We start from the raw sequence: 16,491 nt of genomic DNA, 5'->3' as shown, positions 1-16,491 counted from the left end.
TTTTGAATATTTTGTGTAGCGCCCTCTGTACCAAAGCTCAACTATCCCTTTAAAAATACAGACAAAATATACCAGAGGCTAAGGAATTCTGATGAATTCGTAAAAAGTACGATTTGGCATTTTGTACGCTTACATGGTCTAGTATTAGTGTATTGTTTAAAGATTTGTTCACTGATCCCAACTTGTCACAAAGAAATAAAATTATACTCACATCTTGTTTACTTATGTTATGGCATTCAATCATCTCTGTCTTCATCTCTAGATCAATGAGAAATGGATACGACGCCCAGGAGAATTTCTGCAACGGCTATAACCATCAAGAAAAAGTACACTACCGTTCTTCTTGTTTATAATAACACTGGATTGAACATAAATAATTAATTAATTTACGGTAAATAGCCCACACTGTGGAAAGATTGGTTTTCTATGGGAACGTGTCAAACATTGCAAATAGTACATGCATTAACGGTGCAAATTGGATTGACATAATCTGCACTTCGTTTAAGCAAAACAAATTTTAAAATAATGGCATCACTGTAAGGACGCTCTGTTTTCCTTTCATGTTAGTTTAACCATACATAACAATTATTCAATTGAAAATGTTCGTCATTTATTTATCTTGCATGTATTAAATACACATAAAAACAAAAATGTATCATGAGCACTTCGAGATCTTTCCTTTATCCTTGCTAGGATACGAGAGTCATTACTCATGACAGTTCTGTAGTGATATCAACTATGTTAATAATAATAATAACAAGTTACATTTATAAAATGTTTCTAAGCGCTTAACATACAAGTAATTAGGTACAACGTAAAATAAACATAAAGCAAAAAAATACATAATTCTACTAATAACATTACAGATAATTAAAACTGCCCTATCAATTACTATTACCGGTAAACAAAAAATACTTCAGACTTGCCTAATAAAAGACTCTACAGATGGGGATTGACGAATAATAATAGGTAAACTGTTCCATAATTTAGGGGTTGCAATGGCAAAAGTTCGCAAGGGTGGTTCGATGTGATACATGGCGCTTTTTCATTTTCAGATGTTCGGTAATCCGAAAGTTCAATTTTTCTTGTTCGATACTACAAAAATTTAATTTTAATAAAAGTACGTAACTATTACCAAAACAAAACTAAAAATAATAAATTTGACACACTATGCCGATTGTTTATAATTCTGAAAAGAATACAACCCTATATCATCAACTTCGGAATTGTGAACTCTCTTGTGTGGCAATTTTTTATAGAGCCTTCGAGGGAAAAAACGATTCTTCGGCAAAACTAGAACTCCCCCTCCACTGAAAAGGACGATCAGACAGGTATTACTTACTGGAGGTGGATGTTTCCAGACTTTGTCTAAATCTTGGATGTAGAACGTCTGAATGGAAAGGATGTCTTGCTGGAGATTAATCTAATATAGACAAAATATAAAGGATAACACAGATATAAGGCATATATTCTTGCTGAATGAAATACAGATGTCGATAGATACGCAAAAGTATTGACAAGACATATTAACATATTACTCTGAAAACATTTACACATAATCAAAGTGAATATGATTAATTAGACACCTTAACCGTGTTGAAAATTATCCTCACATCAAGGGTGGTTGTGTTGGCGGTCGGGAAATAAAGATCGCGAATCCATGGCTTCTTTCAAGATCTGACCTTGTGTAGGGCCCGGATATGGGGAGATCTAGAGGAGAATGGTGGCGGGGGGGGGGGGGGGTATTTTGACCCCTTTACATGTGAAATATTCCCTTCAAAAAGCTAATTAGAGTAGGGTTAGTGTGTATGTGTGTGTGTGGGTGTTTGGGTGGGTGGGTGTGGGTTTGCTGGTGTGGGTGTATGTGGGTGTGGACCTGTATGCAATTCGTTAAAATTGGTCCAGGGTTGAAGTTCGGAAATCTGTTAGTGTAGGAAATTAATTCAGAGCAATTGTTGCAGGAGCAAGTGTCTAACAGCCGTAAAAAAAACTAACAGAACTGGTTCAAATAGTATTAACTTTCTTACCTCATTTAAGTAGCTCAGAACTCTCAGGTTGCTCCGAAAGTTGTCCAGTTCCTTCTCCAATAGTGCTCCGTCGTTGAATAGGGTTGTGAGGGACATTCGGTAAGCCGTGATTGTACGCTGAAATGACATTGGTTCGAACTTCCACCAACGAGCTAAAATGTGGCAAATGGAGATAGAATGACGGTTAGATATGGTGTTTAGTTGCAGGGTTAAAATCAAGGATAACATTAGTGTTTTATATCGAAATTGCTGCCGGAACACGTGTCATACGAACCCGCTTAGCAATCTTTATTTACATCGTTTAATTAACCTGATCGCAATGACTTTCTTGAAATAAACTCTATGGGAATTTAAATACATACTGTATCGCCTATAGAAATTCACGTTCGGATTGGTAATGATGCATTACAATGTTTGCACATTGCGAAAGGCTTTCGTCAAGCTTTAGCTGTTGAAATTGTCCAAGGATGATTTCCCTTAAAGATGAAGTTGAGTTCTGGTCATGCGATTGCATTGTGAAAGAAACGGTGTGGGATCGACCAGAAAAGGCTGATCATCTAGCATATAAGAATATGTGTGTATTGCAAGGTTCTGGAATCATCAAAATGATAAGAGATTTGGCCAAGTCTTGGTAAAGTTACAAACACTGTACACAGAAAGATGTATATGGGACTACACGAACACGTGGCGTAAAAATGCTATCCTGAATTTTTACGATGTTACAGGACATATTTAGAATATGAAGGCATTTGAAGAGCCATGCTTTTTAAGGAACATGTCTTATCTAATGTCCTTCCACACTTGCATAATACAATGATAACGCTCACAAATTATTTTTCACCTCTTCCCAGAACTCAACCTTCTCTTTAAGTTTTTACGATCATGTTGCCTTTGCTTCGTATTTTCTAAACATCACATGACATAAGGAAATTGTCTACAGAGGTATTTATTAATTAGAAACAACTTTGGAAAACTCGAGTGAAGGCAAATACTTGGAAAACCTCACAGTAAACACAGTGCTCTCATCATGAGTGGCAGTACGCCGTACGAAAGGCATGTTTAAACTCATCCAAAGTCATTTAATAAAATCTTGCTTTGGATATTTATTATTTCATATGTTTTTTGCCATTTCAAAATAATATTTTACATGATAAATCATTTAGTGATTTTGAAGATAATTAGCCCAAAGCATTAAACAATAAACATATATTGACAAAAGTTTGACTTTGCACTATTTTCCCCGATGCCTGTTACTCGGTTTTCCTGAAGTTGTGTCTGACTGTTTACCAGGTGTTGCCGAGTTGGAATTGTTGTATGCGGCCTGCGATGCCGTGTGAAGGAATCCTAACAACCTTTCTGCAGCGGCCAGGGCACGGCGCCCCCAGTGGCGGTGAGGGTTACTGAAGACAGGACATTCCATCAGAATAAATACGAACTGAAGGGCTTCGGTGTGGGGTGTCGACTGGGGTATGCTGGTACACAGATCAACAGAGATCACATCGGAGAGCTGTGGAAGATGATGATGTGAAAAACTTATTTTGTAGAACTCAATTACTTGCAAAGATATGCATAGTTGTTTTTAAAAAAATACAACATAACTGATATCTTAACATTTCTGAGTAAGGTGTATTACATTTCAATTCAATCATGTTGTATGTAGTTGTTAATTTGTTGTTACCTTTGGTCGCTTTTTAAAAAGATCCTTTTGATCTTTACAGCAAATCATAATATTTCGACCATCCGACAAGATAATCAAATTATTAAAACATTTAACACGAAAGAACAGAAACTGGAAATCGCTGTTTTTGATATCAACTTCCTCTGTTGAGTTTACCCAAAACAATTTGTTTTAAATAGATGTTCGTATTTTTTCCTAGGAAACGTGTGTTTTCTTGCTGAATAAATACATTTTCGTTTGATTGATAAATGTTATCCTTTTAAAAACTGCAAGATGTGATCAATATGGAGTTCCGTACAAATCTTTATGGCTATAAATCATATAAATATAATGACGAAATCTAACGTGCAATGTAAAACTATAAACATTTTTACCCTTTCAAGGAGTTTGTCGTTCTTACTGATCACTCCGAACGCCCTTCTCGCTGCTTTTAGATCAATGTTCAGACCATTGACTTCGTTAGGTCTAAAAATATAAAGTACAAACGTTAAAACTAGATTAAATCATCGCGAATACTTCTAGGAAATTAACTTAAGGACGATTTTAATGCCTTATCATATCGCCTTTGAAAAACGACGTCCGTATTGTCGCTCATTATACGAGGTAAGGAACAAGTTTAAGGCTATTAAAGTTCATTTGGGTGATGTTTTGAAAATTCCATGCGACTGTAGGTCAGCAGAGATATTAGAAACCGCTTGGAACATGCTCCACATTATTTGCAGTAAAAAAAATATTTTGTACACGATTAGAATACTGCTAACGAAATGGCTACAAAGTGCACTCACCAAGACCGAACACAAACAAAATTGATAACGTACTTTTCTATATCGTTGTGGTGAATTGTGCAATATCTTACCTCATAATGTTCGAAAATAAGAAAACTTTGAACTTAATTGTTTAAGAAGTACAAATGAATACCTAGAAAACATTAAATATATTATGTAGCCTAACAGTTTTAATTGCAATCTTAATATAGTATATTTTATTTTCAGAAAATAGACCCTTCAATAAAACTGAAATTGAATTAAGGTAGGGGTGGAAAGGGTAGGTGGTGTAGTTTATGGGAATATATAGTTGTTGTAATGATGATAATCATTAATATGTACACGCACTGGTTCATGTGTGTTGTTTATATGATTATTTTTTTCCGTTTGTTATTGTGTATAGTCATTGTTACCCTACATGAGATGCATCTAGTGTAATTTAAATCTCTCTCCTGGGTTTTATGTCACATCTTTACTATTATATTATATGTACTTTCATGAATAAAAATGAATAAACAATATTGTTTTTAATTGAATAATCAATTTATTGTTGTTATTTAGGGACCCCGATGAAGAACAGGTGAACTTTGTCAGATGATCTGAAGCGGGTGATCCATCGATTTTCTTTTTCAGTTTAATATTTCAACCTCCTAAAATATTCCTTGTAGAATATATTAGGTTTTGGTTTCTGTATGTGTTAAGATGTTTGTATTATATATTTTATGATCGTAAATAAAACCAGTCTACACCAAAACAATTCAAAGACAAACACCGGGTGTGGCGGGTTTTAAAGAACCCAATCCACCTGTGGTAAAGCTTAAATGTAGATGCTAAGACGATATGTATGACCTGTGAAATGATTGTCCTTGGAAAACATCATCTTTACCCTGTTTGGCGGAAGGATGCATTTAGGCAGGCGGGAGATGAGAACACCATGCTTGCATATTGGAATACGGCGTCCTCTTCAGCGATGTCTCCTTCCATGTCACTTAAACTCTGCAGCAGTTCGGCAGACAGTGTATCGATCTCTCTTCCAGGGGTAATTGATATATGGACATCTTTCCTCTGTGGGTGAAAAATATAAAGGAAGGAATGAATACCCGCTCATATTCAGACTTGAAATGCTATCAAAATCAAAAGACAACATAACCAGCGATTTAGATGATTACTAAATAAAAGTACGTCAGGTAAATTTTAAGTTTGGGACAAAATATAATTATTAACAACTAGCCTTTTATTTGTTATTGATATTCTGTATCATTTTCTATTTTTCAAAAAGTAAATCTTCGACGATTCGTATATTAATTGTACGTGAAACTCATCTCAAACTCTGAAATGTCTATACAGGCCCCCATAAACATGACCAACTAACCTTCACGTTTTTTGCACCTTCCTCGGTTGTTGATCAGGAAACTACAACGACAAAAGCCACAACATATAACTTAAAGTAAACTTACCATCGGTTCGTCCTGCTCTATGATAAAGATGTTTTCCTGTCCAGCGCACAGTCGGCGCCAGGTTTTTGGAGGCCTTTGATTGTTCTCCTGACCAACACCAGCTTTTCCAGATAAATCTTCCACCGTTTCTCTCGCAGGACAATCATGGTCTTTGGTGGTTGAAATCGCATCCAATGCAGCACAAAGATCAGTAATGCCGTCCTCAATAGGAGCAAGGTGTTCAGCATAAAAGGCAGGCTCATTCATTAGAGATACACCCACTTGAGTGGTGGGATGTGTTGCAGCATCAGATGAAAGTGTCACGATCCTCTCTTCTGACCAAGAGTTGGACTGAGGGATCTCACTTCCTGACTGTTGGTAGTGGAGTTTAGTTGCTGTTCTATCCATGTCCGTAGGCGCTCTCTCTTTGTCCTTTGTGGGTTGACTGTACTGTTCGTCGGAAGACGTACCGTGGGAAAATTGTGCGACAGGCTTAGGTGATGTTTCAACTGAATCTGCGTGGTTCCATGACATGTCCTCTTGGTTATCAATATAGGCACACCCAACTCCCGGGTCATCATGAACAGCATCACAGGAAATACTGACATCATCCTCATCGCAAGTCAAAAAGGAATCATCATCACTGTGCGTGTCACCGATGCTGCTACTGCAGTCGACAAAATCACCATCTTCATCGCCGTCGTCTTGAAATGCAACAAATCTACAATCGTTTAAGGAATCGTCTCTGCGGGTTCCTTCTTCGAACCTTTCGAAATGTTTGTAGTCCTCTACAGGCCTTGCTGGTTCCCAGACCTCTGGGTCAAAGACGTAACGACCGGGTGGCCAATCAGTGGACGATTCAGGTTCAAACACATCAATCATCGAACCTCCTTCAAGGTGTTCAAGCTGTACAATTCCATCCGTTTGGACCTTCTCGTGATCAAGAACGAAGATCCCGTGGGTGAAATCATCAACAGCATATGTACATCGACTGCATGGAACGGTAAGATAGAAGTCTAAGGTGTCGAAATATGTTGCGGTATATTTTTTCTTTGTCATCAGTGGTGGTTACACAAGAGAATATCATTGAACTATTTTATCTTATTTATGTTGACTTATGTTAGTATTTTTGAAATTGTTTGGAAGTTAAGGGTCTTGATCCACGAAAAAAAACACTCTTTGGTAAGCACAAAGACAAAGTTAATCGTTTGCTCATTCTAGTCGTTTCAGCCACTGATTTCAATAAAGGAAATTCTTTATTGTGGACAACAATGTAGAATTAATATAATACTGTTCCATCTACTAGTTCCAAAAGTATCAACAGATTAATAAAATCAGTTTGTCATCAAAAGCGGTGATATAATGGTAATCTTGTGGAAATAATCAAAAAAATCAATACATTAAAAAGCTATAGAGCAAAAAACAACACCAACAAAACAAATTAACGAACACAACAATAAGTAATAACAACAAAATACATAAATGCACACCTGGTTGACTGTAGAAAAGAGAACGTGCGGAACCGTTTGGGTCGTCCAGGTCTCAGTTCAGAATCGCCCCATTCATCAGAGTCACAAGGGCACCTGTCTACACCCCTACCATATACTAACAGCTGGCCATTCTACGGAAAATAAACCGCAAAATCAAAGAAAATTATAGCTCAAGGAGATCGATCACAAAACAATCATTTACATTTTGGAAGACCTGAAATATCCTCACTTATACTAGTCTGGTATGGAGTCGAAAATAAGTAGCGTGAGCGCCAACGTTTGCAAGAGGTGCGTTGGCTGGTCTTTCTACCTGTCTCAGGATTGCTACATCGGCATTTCTTATTGTTAAAGATTCGACGGAGATCTATTATTTGAAGTTCATATTTTGAATATGAAATATTATCATGGAATGATCTCATATTTTAAGGAGTAACCAAATGTAACATGTATTAACATTAACAGTAAGAAGTTAGGAGTACCTCTCATTTGCGACTAGTTCCACTTATATCAGGAGTAAATCAAAGAGTCATCAGAATCAGGGAGTTGTTCAAGTAAATGCTATCCTTTACTCTAAATCTACAATTATCATGACATTGCTGAAAAAATAGTACCCAACAAAGATAAATGGCTACATGAAAGCTCATCCCATTTAGGAAATGATCATTTCTGATCACGATACTAGACATTGAATTCGTCACGGCGACGATTTAGGTGATCTGCCGCTTTGATCGAGACATATGTAGAAACTCAATGGGAGATTTGGTCTTGTACAGACTATGCCGTAAATAAAACACAAACTCAATGGGAGATAGCACGCACTGTACAAGTAGAAACCATAATGGCAAATTTTGCAGTTTTCATCTTTAATCGGAATTGTAACCACGTTGCCGGTCGTCTTCTGATCAAAGATTGAATCATAATGCATACAACATAGCAATTATGTAGAGTTTCAGCGAATTAAAAAAATAGGTACTTGAAGGAGCGTTGATTATGAGCTAAATTAAGGTAAAATGATTTCAGAATGATAAGAATAGTATCAGCAACACAATGCAAATGAACAAAATTGAATTAATACATTCAGTACGGACGGCACGCGCAAAAAAGTGTGCATGCGTCCGCTCGCTCAAAGTTTTGAAATGTTCAAAAAGGTCTAAAACGTGTAGAATAATTGGTTTAATAAGCAATTCGACCAATTTCAAATTTTGACGCGCGTACGGACATCGTTGTAATCAAAATTTTACCCATGACCTCAAAGGTATTGCATATAAAATATCATTAAGAAATGACAATGTATGAATGAAATATGGCCAATATTAGAAATTAACAAAATGGCGCCTTGATGACGTCACGCATCAGTAATAAGAAAAATCTCTTTGTTGGGATCAATAATCATTATGCCACATGACATGAAAGCTTCTTGGTCATTTATCATGCCACTCATGAGATATCTACGTAATAAAATTCATACAGAAAAGAAAAACAAAAAATAACACGCTTCGCGGATCACCTAATAATAACAGTGATAGTATACTGTGTTTAGATTAAGCTCAATATATTCGTGATGTCCAAATGTGCTTTACAGAAATAATATTACCCCGGTCATTGGATTAAGGCTTTCCCACTATCGATGTATGCACGTTCCCCACTATCTATGTAAAAGAAGGTCGCAGTGCTGAGCAAATAACAAGACTTTCGCCTCCGTACAGGTACCCATTGAACACCTGGGTGGGGAGAAGCAATGCAGAAAAATGCCTTGCTTAAGTGCATAAGTGTCATACTAGTTTTTAATCGATGACCTTCGAATCTCCAGTCCAGTGTTTAAACCACTCGACTGCAACACCTCTGTGCTCTTACCTGTTGAAGGAAGCTTGTATGGTACATTCCGCACGAGACAACCTTGACATTGTCTTGTGATAAGGAACCCAACTTGACCGGTAGCTTCACATCTAGAGATAATGGTTGGAAGATAAGACAATAAGACTTACTATAGGTCAATGGAAGAAATAGGATAAAGCAAGTTAATTTTAGAATATTGCATACTATATTTCCATCAAAACATAATTTATGCAATTGGAGTACAGTAGTAAAAGTCTGTTCATTAATTTCAAATTAAAACTACAAGCTACAGAGCAAATAAACAAAGGATTTTATTGAAGAAACAGAAGGAAATTTTTCAAGAAATGTGAAGGCTATAACTATTTATTTCATTACTTTTGTCTTTTTTATGTTAACATGTAAATTGATGTAAATGTACTTGAAATGTGAAATATGTGAAATAAAACACCTCGGTAAGAGGACAACAAGAAGAAAAGAAGACAAAAATAGGTCAATGGAAAGATATTATACCTCTTGGTATCAAGCAAGGGTGTATCCAAAAATGGCGGGGGTGGAGGATGAGTTACGTCAAAAACTGAACGTTTTAAAAAAAGAATTCATATTAAAATACGATATAAAATAGCATGTATATCCACCACACAATCTGGTACTCAATGCCCTCACTTGCTCTCTGGTTTTAGCTTCATAGTTTTTAAAGATTTTTGGACTTTATTTTTCTTCATGATTGTGTGTTGCTTGCTTGCTTGAAGACGTTTAATTAAGTTTTTTTGAAACAAAGATGCATTATTAGCAATGACTGTAGCTTACCATCCAGCTGCTGTAATCCCAACTGCCCATGCGAGTTACTGCCCCATACAAAGATTGACCCGGTAGTGGAAAGAGCAACGGAATGAGCGCCGCCAGCGGCGATGTGTTGTAATGGGATTCCCCAGAGACCTTTGATTTCTATTGGTTTCGCGTGCCCCTTGGTCTTTACACCTAGCTGACCATGACTGTTGCAACCCCATGAAAACAGCCGACGATCTAGCGAAAAGGCAGTGAAAACAGTTCCATCTTTATAATACACACGTAAACACACACGCATACAGGGCGTACCATAATAAAGGATATTGAAGTTTAATGACGATTTATATGAAAACTACTGATTTCATAATCAAGCATTTTATGTCTGTTGTAAAGGACAGAATGTCCTCTTGTTAATTACACCCCGATCATACTACTACTGTCACAGTTGACTGAATAACAAAGCATTGCTGTCCACCATATGATTCACAGATAAATTCTAAAGATTAGTGTTTGTGTCAGCCCAGACATATTGAAATGCTGAACAATGAGTGGATTATGTGTCTAAGAAGGAAATGTTATCAAACTTGGCACAGTGCACCTTTCACATGGTGGACAGCAATGCTTTGTTATTCAGTCAACTGTGACAGTAGTAGTATGATCGGGGTGTCATTAACAAGAGGACATTCTGTCCTTTACAACAGACATAAAATGCTTGATTATGAAATCAGTAGTTTTCATATAAATCGTCATTAAACTTCAATATCCTTTATTATGATACGCCCTGTATATAGTGTAAAGGACACTTTAAATCATTAAAAGGACGAATAGTTAGACAAAAACAAAATAACGACAGATGCAGTACATTGACGTTATAATAAAGGGAGGATTAAGTCATTCTATATGTATGACGCATGCCCTTTAAACTCGGTTTGATATTTTAAGAGTCTAAATTATCCTTTTAGTACTTGAACGAGTAATCATACACAATACGTGAAGCATTCAAATAACAAACATTTTAAATAAATATATCTACAGTATTAATTTCCAGAATAACATAAGTATCAACATCCAATCCAAATTCGGTTTATTGCCACTTGGATATCTTTATACACACACACACTGACTTGCATTAAACGATGAGGGCTCTATATGAAAAGTTTCATTCCAAAAGGAGCAAATCCACTTTGGGTACTTCTGAGTAAATCGACTTTTTTTATTGCTCCACTTTCCCTTTAGCCGTGGACCTTAATGTTGTTATATATTTTAAAAGTGTCACCCTTAACCAATAATATATGATAAGAAAAAATCTACCAGTTTTTCCTGATTTTACTAAATTTTTTGAATTTTTTGTTTTCGTGGATTTAGCTCCTTTTGGAATGAAACATGATATTGTACCTGGAAAATTTCATATTTTCTCAATAAAGTCACTGAAATTTATTAAAATTTAGTAGCAAACCTTTCCTTTTAATCAATAATAATGAAATCACAACTAAAACAAACTTTTGAAACGAATGTAGACAACATATCACATTTTCATTCCAAAAAGAGCTAAATCCGTTTCATTCCAAAAGGAGCTAAATCCATGTTTCATTCCAAAAGGAGCTAAATCCACAAAATCTTATAATTTAGTAAAAATTAGAAATGACTGGTAGATTTTTTGTCTTATCATATATTATTGGTCCAGGGCGACACCTTTAACGTATATAACAACATGAAGGTACATTGCTAAAGGGAAAGTGGAGGGGGAAAAGGTGATTTACTCAAAGTGGATTTAGCTCCTTTTGGAATGAAACCGATTTGGATTTAGCTCCTTTTGGAATGAAACATGATATTGTACCTAATTTTTTTCATACTTCCTGGTAAAATTTTCGAAGTTGATATAGTGCATTTTGTCCCCATGTGGGAAATCATTATTTTAAGACAAATAACTCCATTTTGATAAAATATGGATTTAGCTCCTTTTGGAATCAAGCTCTTCATATGTAGTGTGCGTTATTCGCTGTTTACTAATAATGTGCATGTCAGCGGTTCTCCGAAATAACTTGTGTCCGACTGGAAAAGACTAATTACCTCGAGTGAGTGCGAGTGAATGATCGTCTCCGCACGAAATCTGGATGACGTCATAGTTTGAGAGTTCTTCGATCAATCTGAAAACATGAATGTTGTTGAAATAAATAAAGGTAGAATATTTTACCGACATCGCAATTTTCAATTGCGCCATCAATTTGGTGAAGGCAAATAGAACGATTTCTGATTCCTGTCGCGCAGTTGGTGATGCATTGTGGGACATGGCTGTCCATTTGGGACGATGTGAGCAGCAGATGGCAGTATACATAAATCTGAAATAGTGTGAGTAGAATGTCCTGACTTTAAGACGAATTTAAGTTTACATTTACAATCCTGGATCAGGCAGTGAACCTACCTTGGTTTTAAGTCTTGTGTTGTTTGGCTCCGGTTGTGATGTCTCTTTTTCTTTTTCCGAATGCCAAGCTGCCCGACATCGTTCCTACCCCAGCTGTAGACCCGACCATCGGCAGAAAGGGCAAGGAAGTGATGTCGACCACAGCATACGCTCACGATGTCAACGCCGGATCCAGCCTCCTCTTCGGATGTCGGAAAGATCATCTCGACTGGCAGAAGAGGAGGTTGACAGAAGGAATATTCAAATGAAATTATTTGGTGAATTTCAGGCTCTCTGTTGCAAATAAAGATAGTAAGGGTATCGAATTCCTTCTACGCAAAAAAAGAAGAACAGATAAATCATTGCTCTCTCTCTCTCTCTCTCTATCTCTCTCTAGCTCTCTTAATGCCTGGATTACATTTGCCCCGGGCGCCGTACGATAAATTAGTCAAAGAATTTTCGTAGACATCGTAGGAGGCTACGGGGTACGATGTTTGTGTTTACATTATCTACGAGCATCGTGCCATATATTGTGTTGGCCCGCGGGGGCAGGCCAGGGCAAATCCGTACAGAGGCTGCTCGGAGATTGTACGGAAATCGTGCAATTTGAATACAGTAGCCGTGCAGTCTCCGCAGCCTCCGTACGGAAATCGTACGGAGCCCGTGCATCTTCCGTGCAAAGATGACTGCTCAATATCACGGATACTGCAAGGGCAGCGAGCAGCAACCTTGCGATAGCTGTGCAATGGCCGTGCGAATTCCCCACGAGTCTACAATCTCTGTACGATTTTTTTTTGCCCCCATGTTCACCGAAAAATCGTACGTTTGCTGCACAATCAGTGCGAGGCCTCCGGGCGATGCCCGTGCGGGGATTGTGCAATACCACCTACGACATGTATACAGGCTACGGGCTTACGATTTTTTTTCAAGTTTGTTTAACTTCTCGCGAAACAAAATCGTAAGGGCTGCGGAGCCCGTGAATCCGTACGAAAATCTCACAGTCGCCTCATGCCTCCGCACAGAGGCCGCACGGAAAAGGGGATACGGGCAGGATACGGGCTCCGTAGACTAATCGCAGGCCAAATGTAATCCAGGCATTATTTGATTTTTGACTAGTTTTGTGAGCTTGTTAATGCCTAGGTTACATATAAACCGGGCCCCGTACGGTTTTCCCTACCCGGCGGCGTGCCGTGGATTTAGAGACCGTACGAGAACCGTCCGATTTTCATTTCTACGGCATGTGTGGTCACATATTCTGCGGCGCCCAAGAGGTGCCCGGAGAAAATTGGTCGAGTAACATGCAAGGCGCCCGTACGGGTGCCAGCAGGGTGCCGGCCGATTCCGGCCGGTAGCCTAACGGGCCTAACCGATGGCTCCCGGAAGGTGCCCTGCCGGGGCCCGGCCGGGTGCCGTTCGGTGCACTGTACTACAGAGTGAGTCAGAAAAAATGTCCCACATTATAAAAGTTGTATTGTTTGAAATATGATTATTTAATCATTGGTTTCATGATATATCTTGATAGAGTTATCCTCCTAGTACATTTAAGTACCATTTTCATTTGAATTTCTGCATGCATGACTGAATATCAGATAATCTTTACAAGACTGCCAGATCTCACTTGCGCCAAGTTACTGGGTGAGGAATAAAACAGTGCATTGAACAAAGACAGTCAGATACGCGCACATGCATACACACCCCCCCCCCACACACACGCACATACAACACACACAACACCCACGGTGACAATTGTTTCATAATTACCCCTTTTCTGATTAAGCATTGAATTTTTATCAAGATCGCTGAATGTTTAAGCGGCATAACCCTTAAAGTATTTCCCTTTTGTACACATTCACTACCACCATCATTGTCATCATCTTAATAATCGTCATCATCATCATCATCATGAACCACAACATCCGCCAATACGCACCAAGAGGACAGCGGCCACTCAACTTTTCGTACGATAAGAAGAATTCCCGACAAAAAGTAACAGTTTGGGTGGGCCTTGAAGGGAATGGAATGCTCATTTGTGTGCGTGTGCATGTGCGTGAGTGTGTGTGTGTGGTGTGCGTGTGTGTGCGTGTGTCTTTGTGTGTCTTTGTCTGTCTGGCTAATTGGATAATTGAAGCAAAAAATGACTGTCTTTGTTCAAAACATGATTTTATTCCTCACCTAGCAACTTGGCGCAAGTGAGATCTGGCAGTCTTCTAAAGATTGTCTGATGTTCAGTCATGCATGCAGATATTCAAATGAAAATGGTACCTAAATGTACTGGGAGGATAACTCTATCAAGACATATCAGGAAACTCATGATTATATATTCATACTTCAAACAATACAACTTTTAAAAAGTGGGACATTTTTTCTGACTCACTCTGTATGTGTCTTCCTGTATTTAAAAATGCGTTGTACAATTCGAGATACCGCCGTGAGGGACCCGCACGGGCAATATTCATTTTAAATGGCCCCCAGCTGGCAGACGCCTGTTGTTGTGCATATCACCCGGGTCTCTTGAGGGGCCCGTGAGGGCGCCGTATGGTACACGTACGGAACCCTTGAACACCGCAAGGGGCCCGAAAATTGTTTTCATGAGAATTGACCCCCCAAATCGTGAGGGGCCGTCCGGGCACCGTCCGGAGCCCGCATGGGACCCGTAAGGTGCCCTACGGGCCTTTTACGGGCTTTCTACGGCCTAACGGACAGATAAAAACGCCGGGAGAATTGGGAGCAGCCAACTCAGCACCACGGCGCCCGTACGGCTTAAAAAAACTGTCCCGGCGCCAGTAGAAACTTTACGGCAACCGGCCGGATGCCGGCCGAGAATTCCCAAAATGTCTGTTTTTACTCGCCGTACGGGCCCCGGAGTGTATATGTGAAAGCTCCATTATGAAACAATCTGGATAAAAAAAAATATTTAACCCATTGCCTCCGGGAACCCTTTTCTCTTTGCATTAAGCCTATTATTCAGTAATTATCAATTTCTCACCATAATTCTCCTGCTTGCGAACACCCGTCGGGTCACAAGTATAGACACGCCCATTGAAGGTTGTCATGACTACGCACTCAGGGTTACCGCAGACATCTTTGATCGGATAGCCCTCTAAAGATGTCCTCTTGAGCATCATGATAGCATCACCATCATCCAAATGATCAGATGAAGCCATTGTCTTGTTTCTAGCAGAGCAAAGTGGCACCATAAGTTTTCTTCAAACCGAGAAAGGATTAATAAAAAAACCTGCGGACGACAGACCACGCATTACAATTCTTTTTTTTTTGTTAATGAAATACTAGCTCTACTAGTGTTCCTTGCTCAGCACCTAAGAGGACAGTACACAGGGACAGTGACATTTCTTACATCTTGTTTTAGAATTATGATGTACGACATGATAAAGAACAGAATATTCATGAATATTAGTGCTATTTGATGAATTAATCCAAGGGCAAAAAAATAGTAAAGGTGTTATTTGTGTTAACTGTCCGGACACACCGCTTCAGTATCCCCCCCCCCCCCTCCCTCTCGATCCCCATCTCCCAGAAAAGGGTTAAAATCACAGGGATAACTTAAAGCGTTAAACTTCAAGGTTTAGATCAGGTAGGTAGTCAACAAAGGAGATCAAGGGGCTGGTTGCTGGTAAGTGCAGACGAAAATTAAACAACCGTAGGATATGAAATACAATATAGGCCTACGAATGTTCAGCTATAAAATATAAGGAAGGAAAGAAAGTACAGAGCAAACAGTGGGAGGGGCCTCACAAGATACGTGTTAACCCTAATAAGGCCGGGGGGGGGGCATTATACGGCGCTTTAGCAATTCAAGTAATTAATTCTTGCCAGGTACCCATTTATGTCACCTGGGTTTGTCGCAAGGGTAGAACAATATCTTGCCAAAAGACTCTAGAATGCTTTCGCAAACACGACGGAAGCAAAGACGACGGGAGAATTCACTCAACCGACATCGTCCTGTACTATGCTCCCGTCTTCATTTATAACCTGTATATATAGAGCGCTTTCGCAAACACGACGGAAGGCAAAGACGAGGGTATATAACCGAGCGAAACAATCAATCTGCGAAT

The 16,491-nt window shown here is 38.7% G+C and overlaps 1 protein-coding gene and 1 long non-coding RNA gene across 2 annotated transcripts; both read right to left on the bottom strand.

Annotated features, from left to right (window-relative positions):
- Positions 1-2,112: 2,112 nt before the first annotated feature.
- On the bottom strand, positions 2,113-4,163 carry LOC115922852. The gene is made up of 3 exons (XR_004063638.1): positions 4,080-4,163; positions 3,315-3,534; positions 2,113-2,179 (listed from the first exon to the last, which is right to left on the bottom strand). It is a non-coding gene; the product is annotated as an uncharacterized LOC115922852 (long non-coding RNA).
- A 5,178-nt stretch (positions 4,164-9,341) lies between these two features.
- Positions 9,342-15,582, bottom strand: LOC115922864 (probable E3 ubiquitin-protein ligase HERC3). Its single transcript, XM_030982606.1, has 5 exons — positions 15,405-15,582; positions 12,440-12,647; positions 12,088-12,164; positions 10,039-10,254; positions 9,342-9,379 (listed from the first exon to the last, which is right to left on the bottom strand). The coding sequence occupies exons 1-5, from the start codon at positions 15,580-15,582 to the stop codon at positions 9,342-9,344; spliced, it is 717 nt and encodes a 238-aa protein (XP_030838466.1).
- Between the last annotated feature and the right edge of the window lie 909 nt (positions 15,583-16,491).

This window comes from Strongylocentrotus purpuratus, unplaced genomic scaffold, assembly GCF_000002235.5.
Source record: "Strongylocentrotus purpuratus isolate Spur 01 unplaced genomic scaffold, Spur_5.0 spur5_scaffold_12, whole genome shotgun sequence".
NCBI classification, from domain to species: domain Eukaryota; kingdom Metazoa; phylum Echinodermata; class Echinoidea; order Camarodonta; family Strongylocentrotidae; genus Strongylocentrotus; species Strongylocentrotus purpuratus.
The sequence above is the reverse complement of the archived record's forward strand: the minus strand, read 5'-3'. Positions and strand labels throughout refer to the sequence as shown.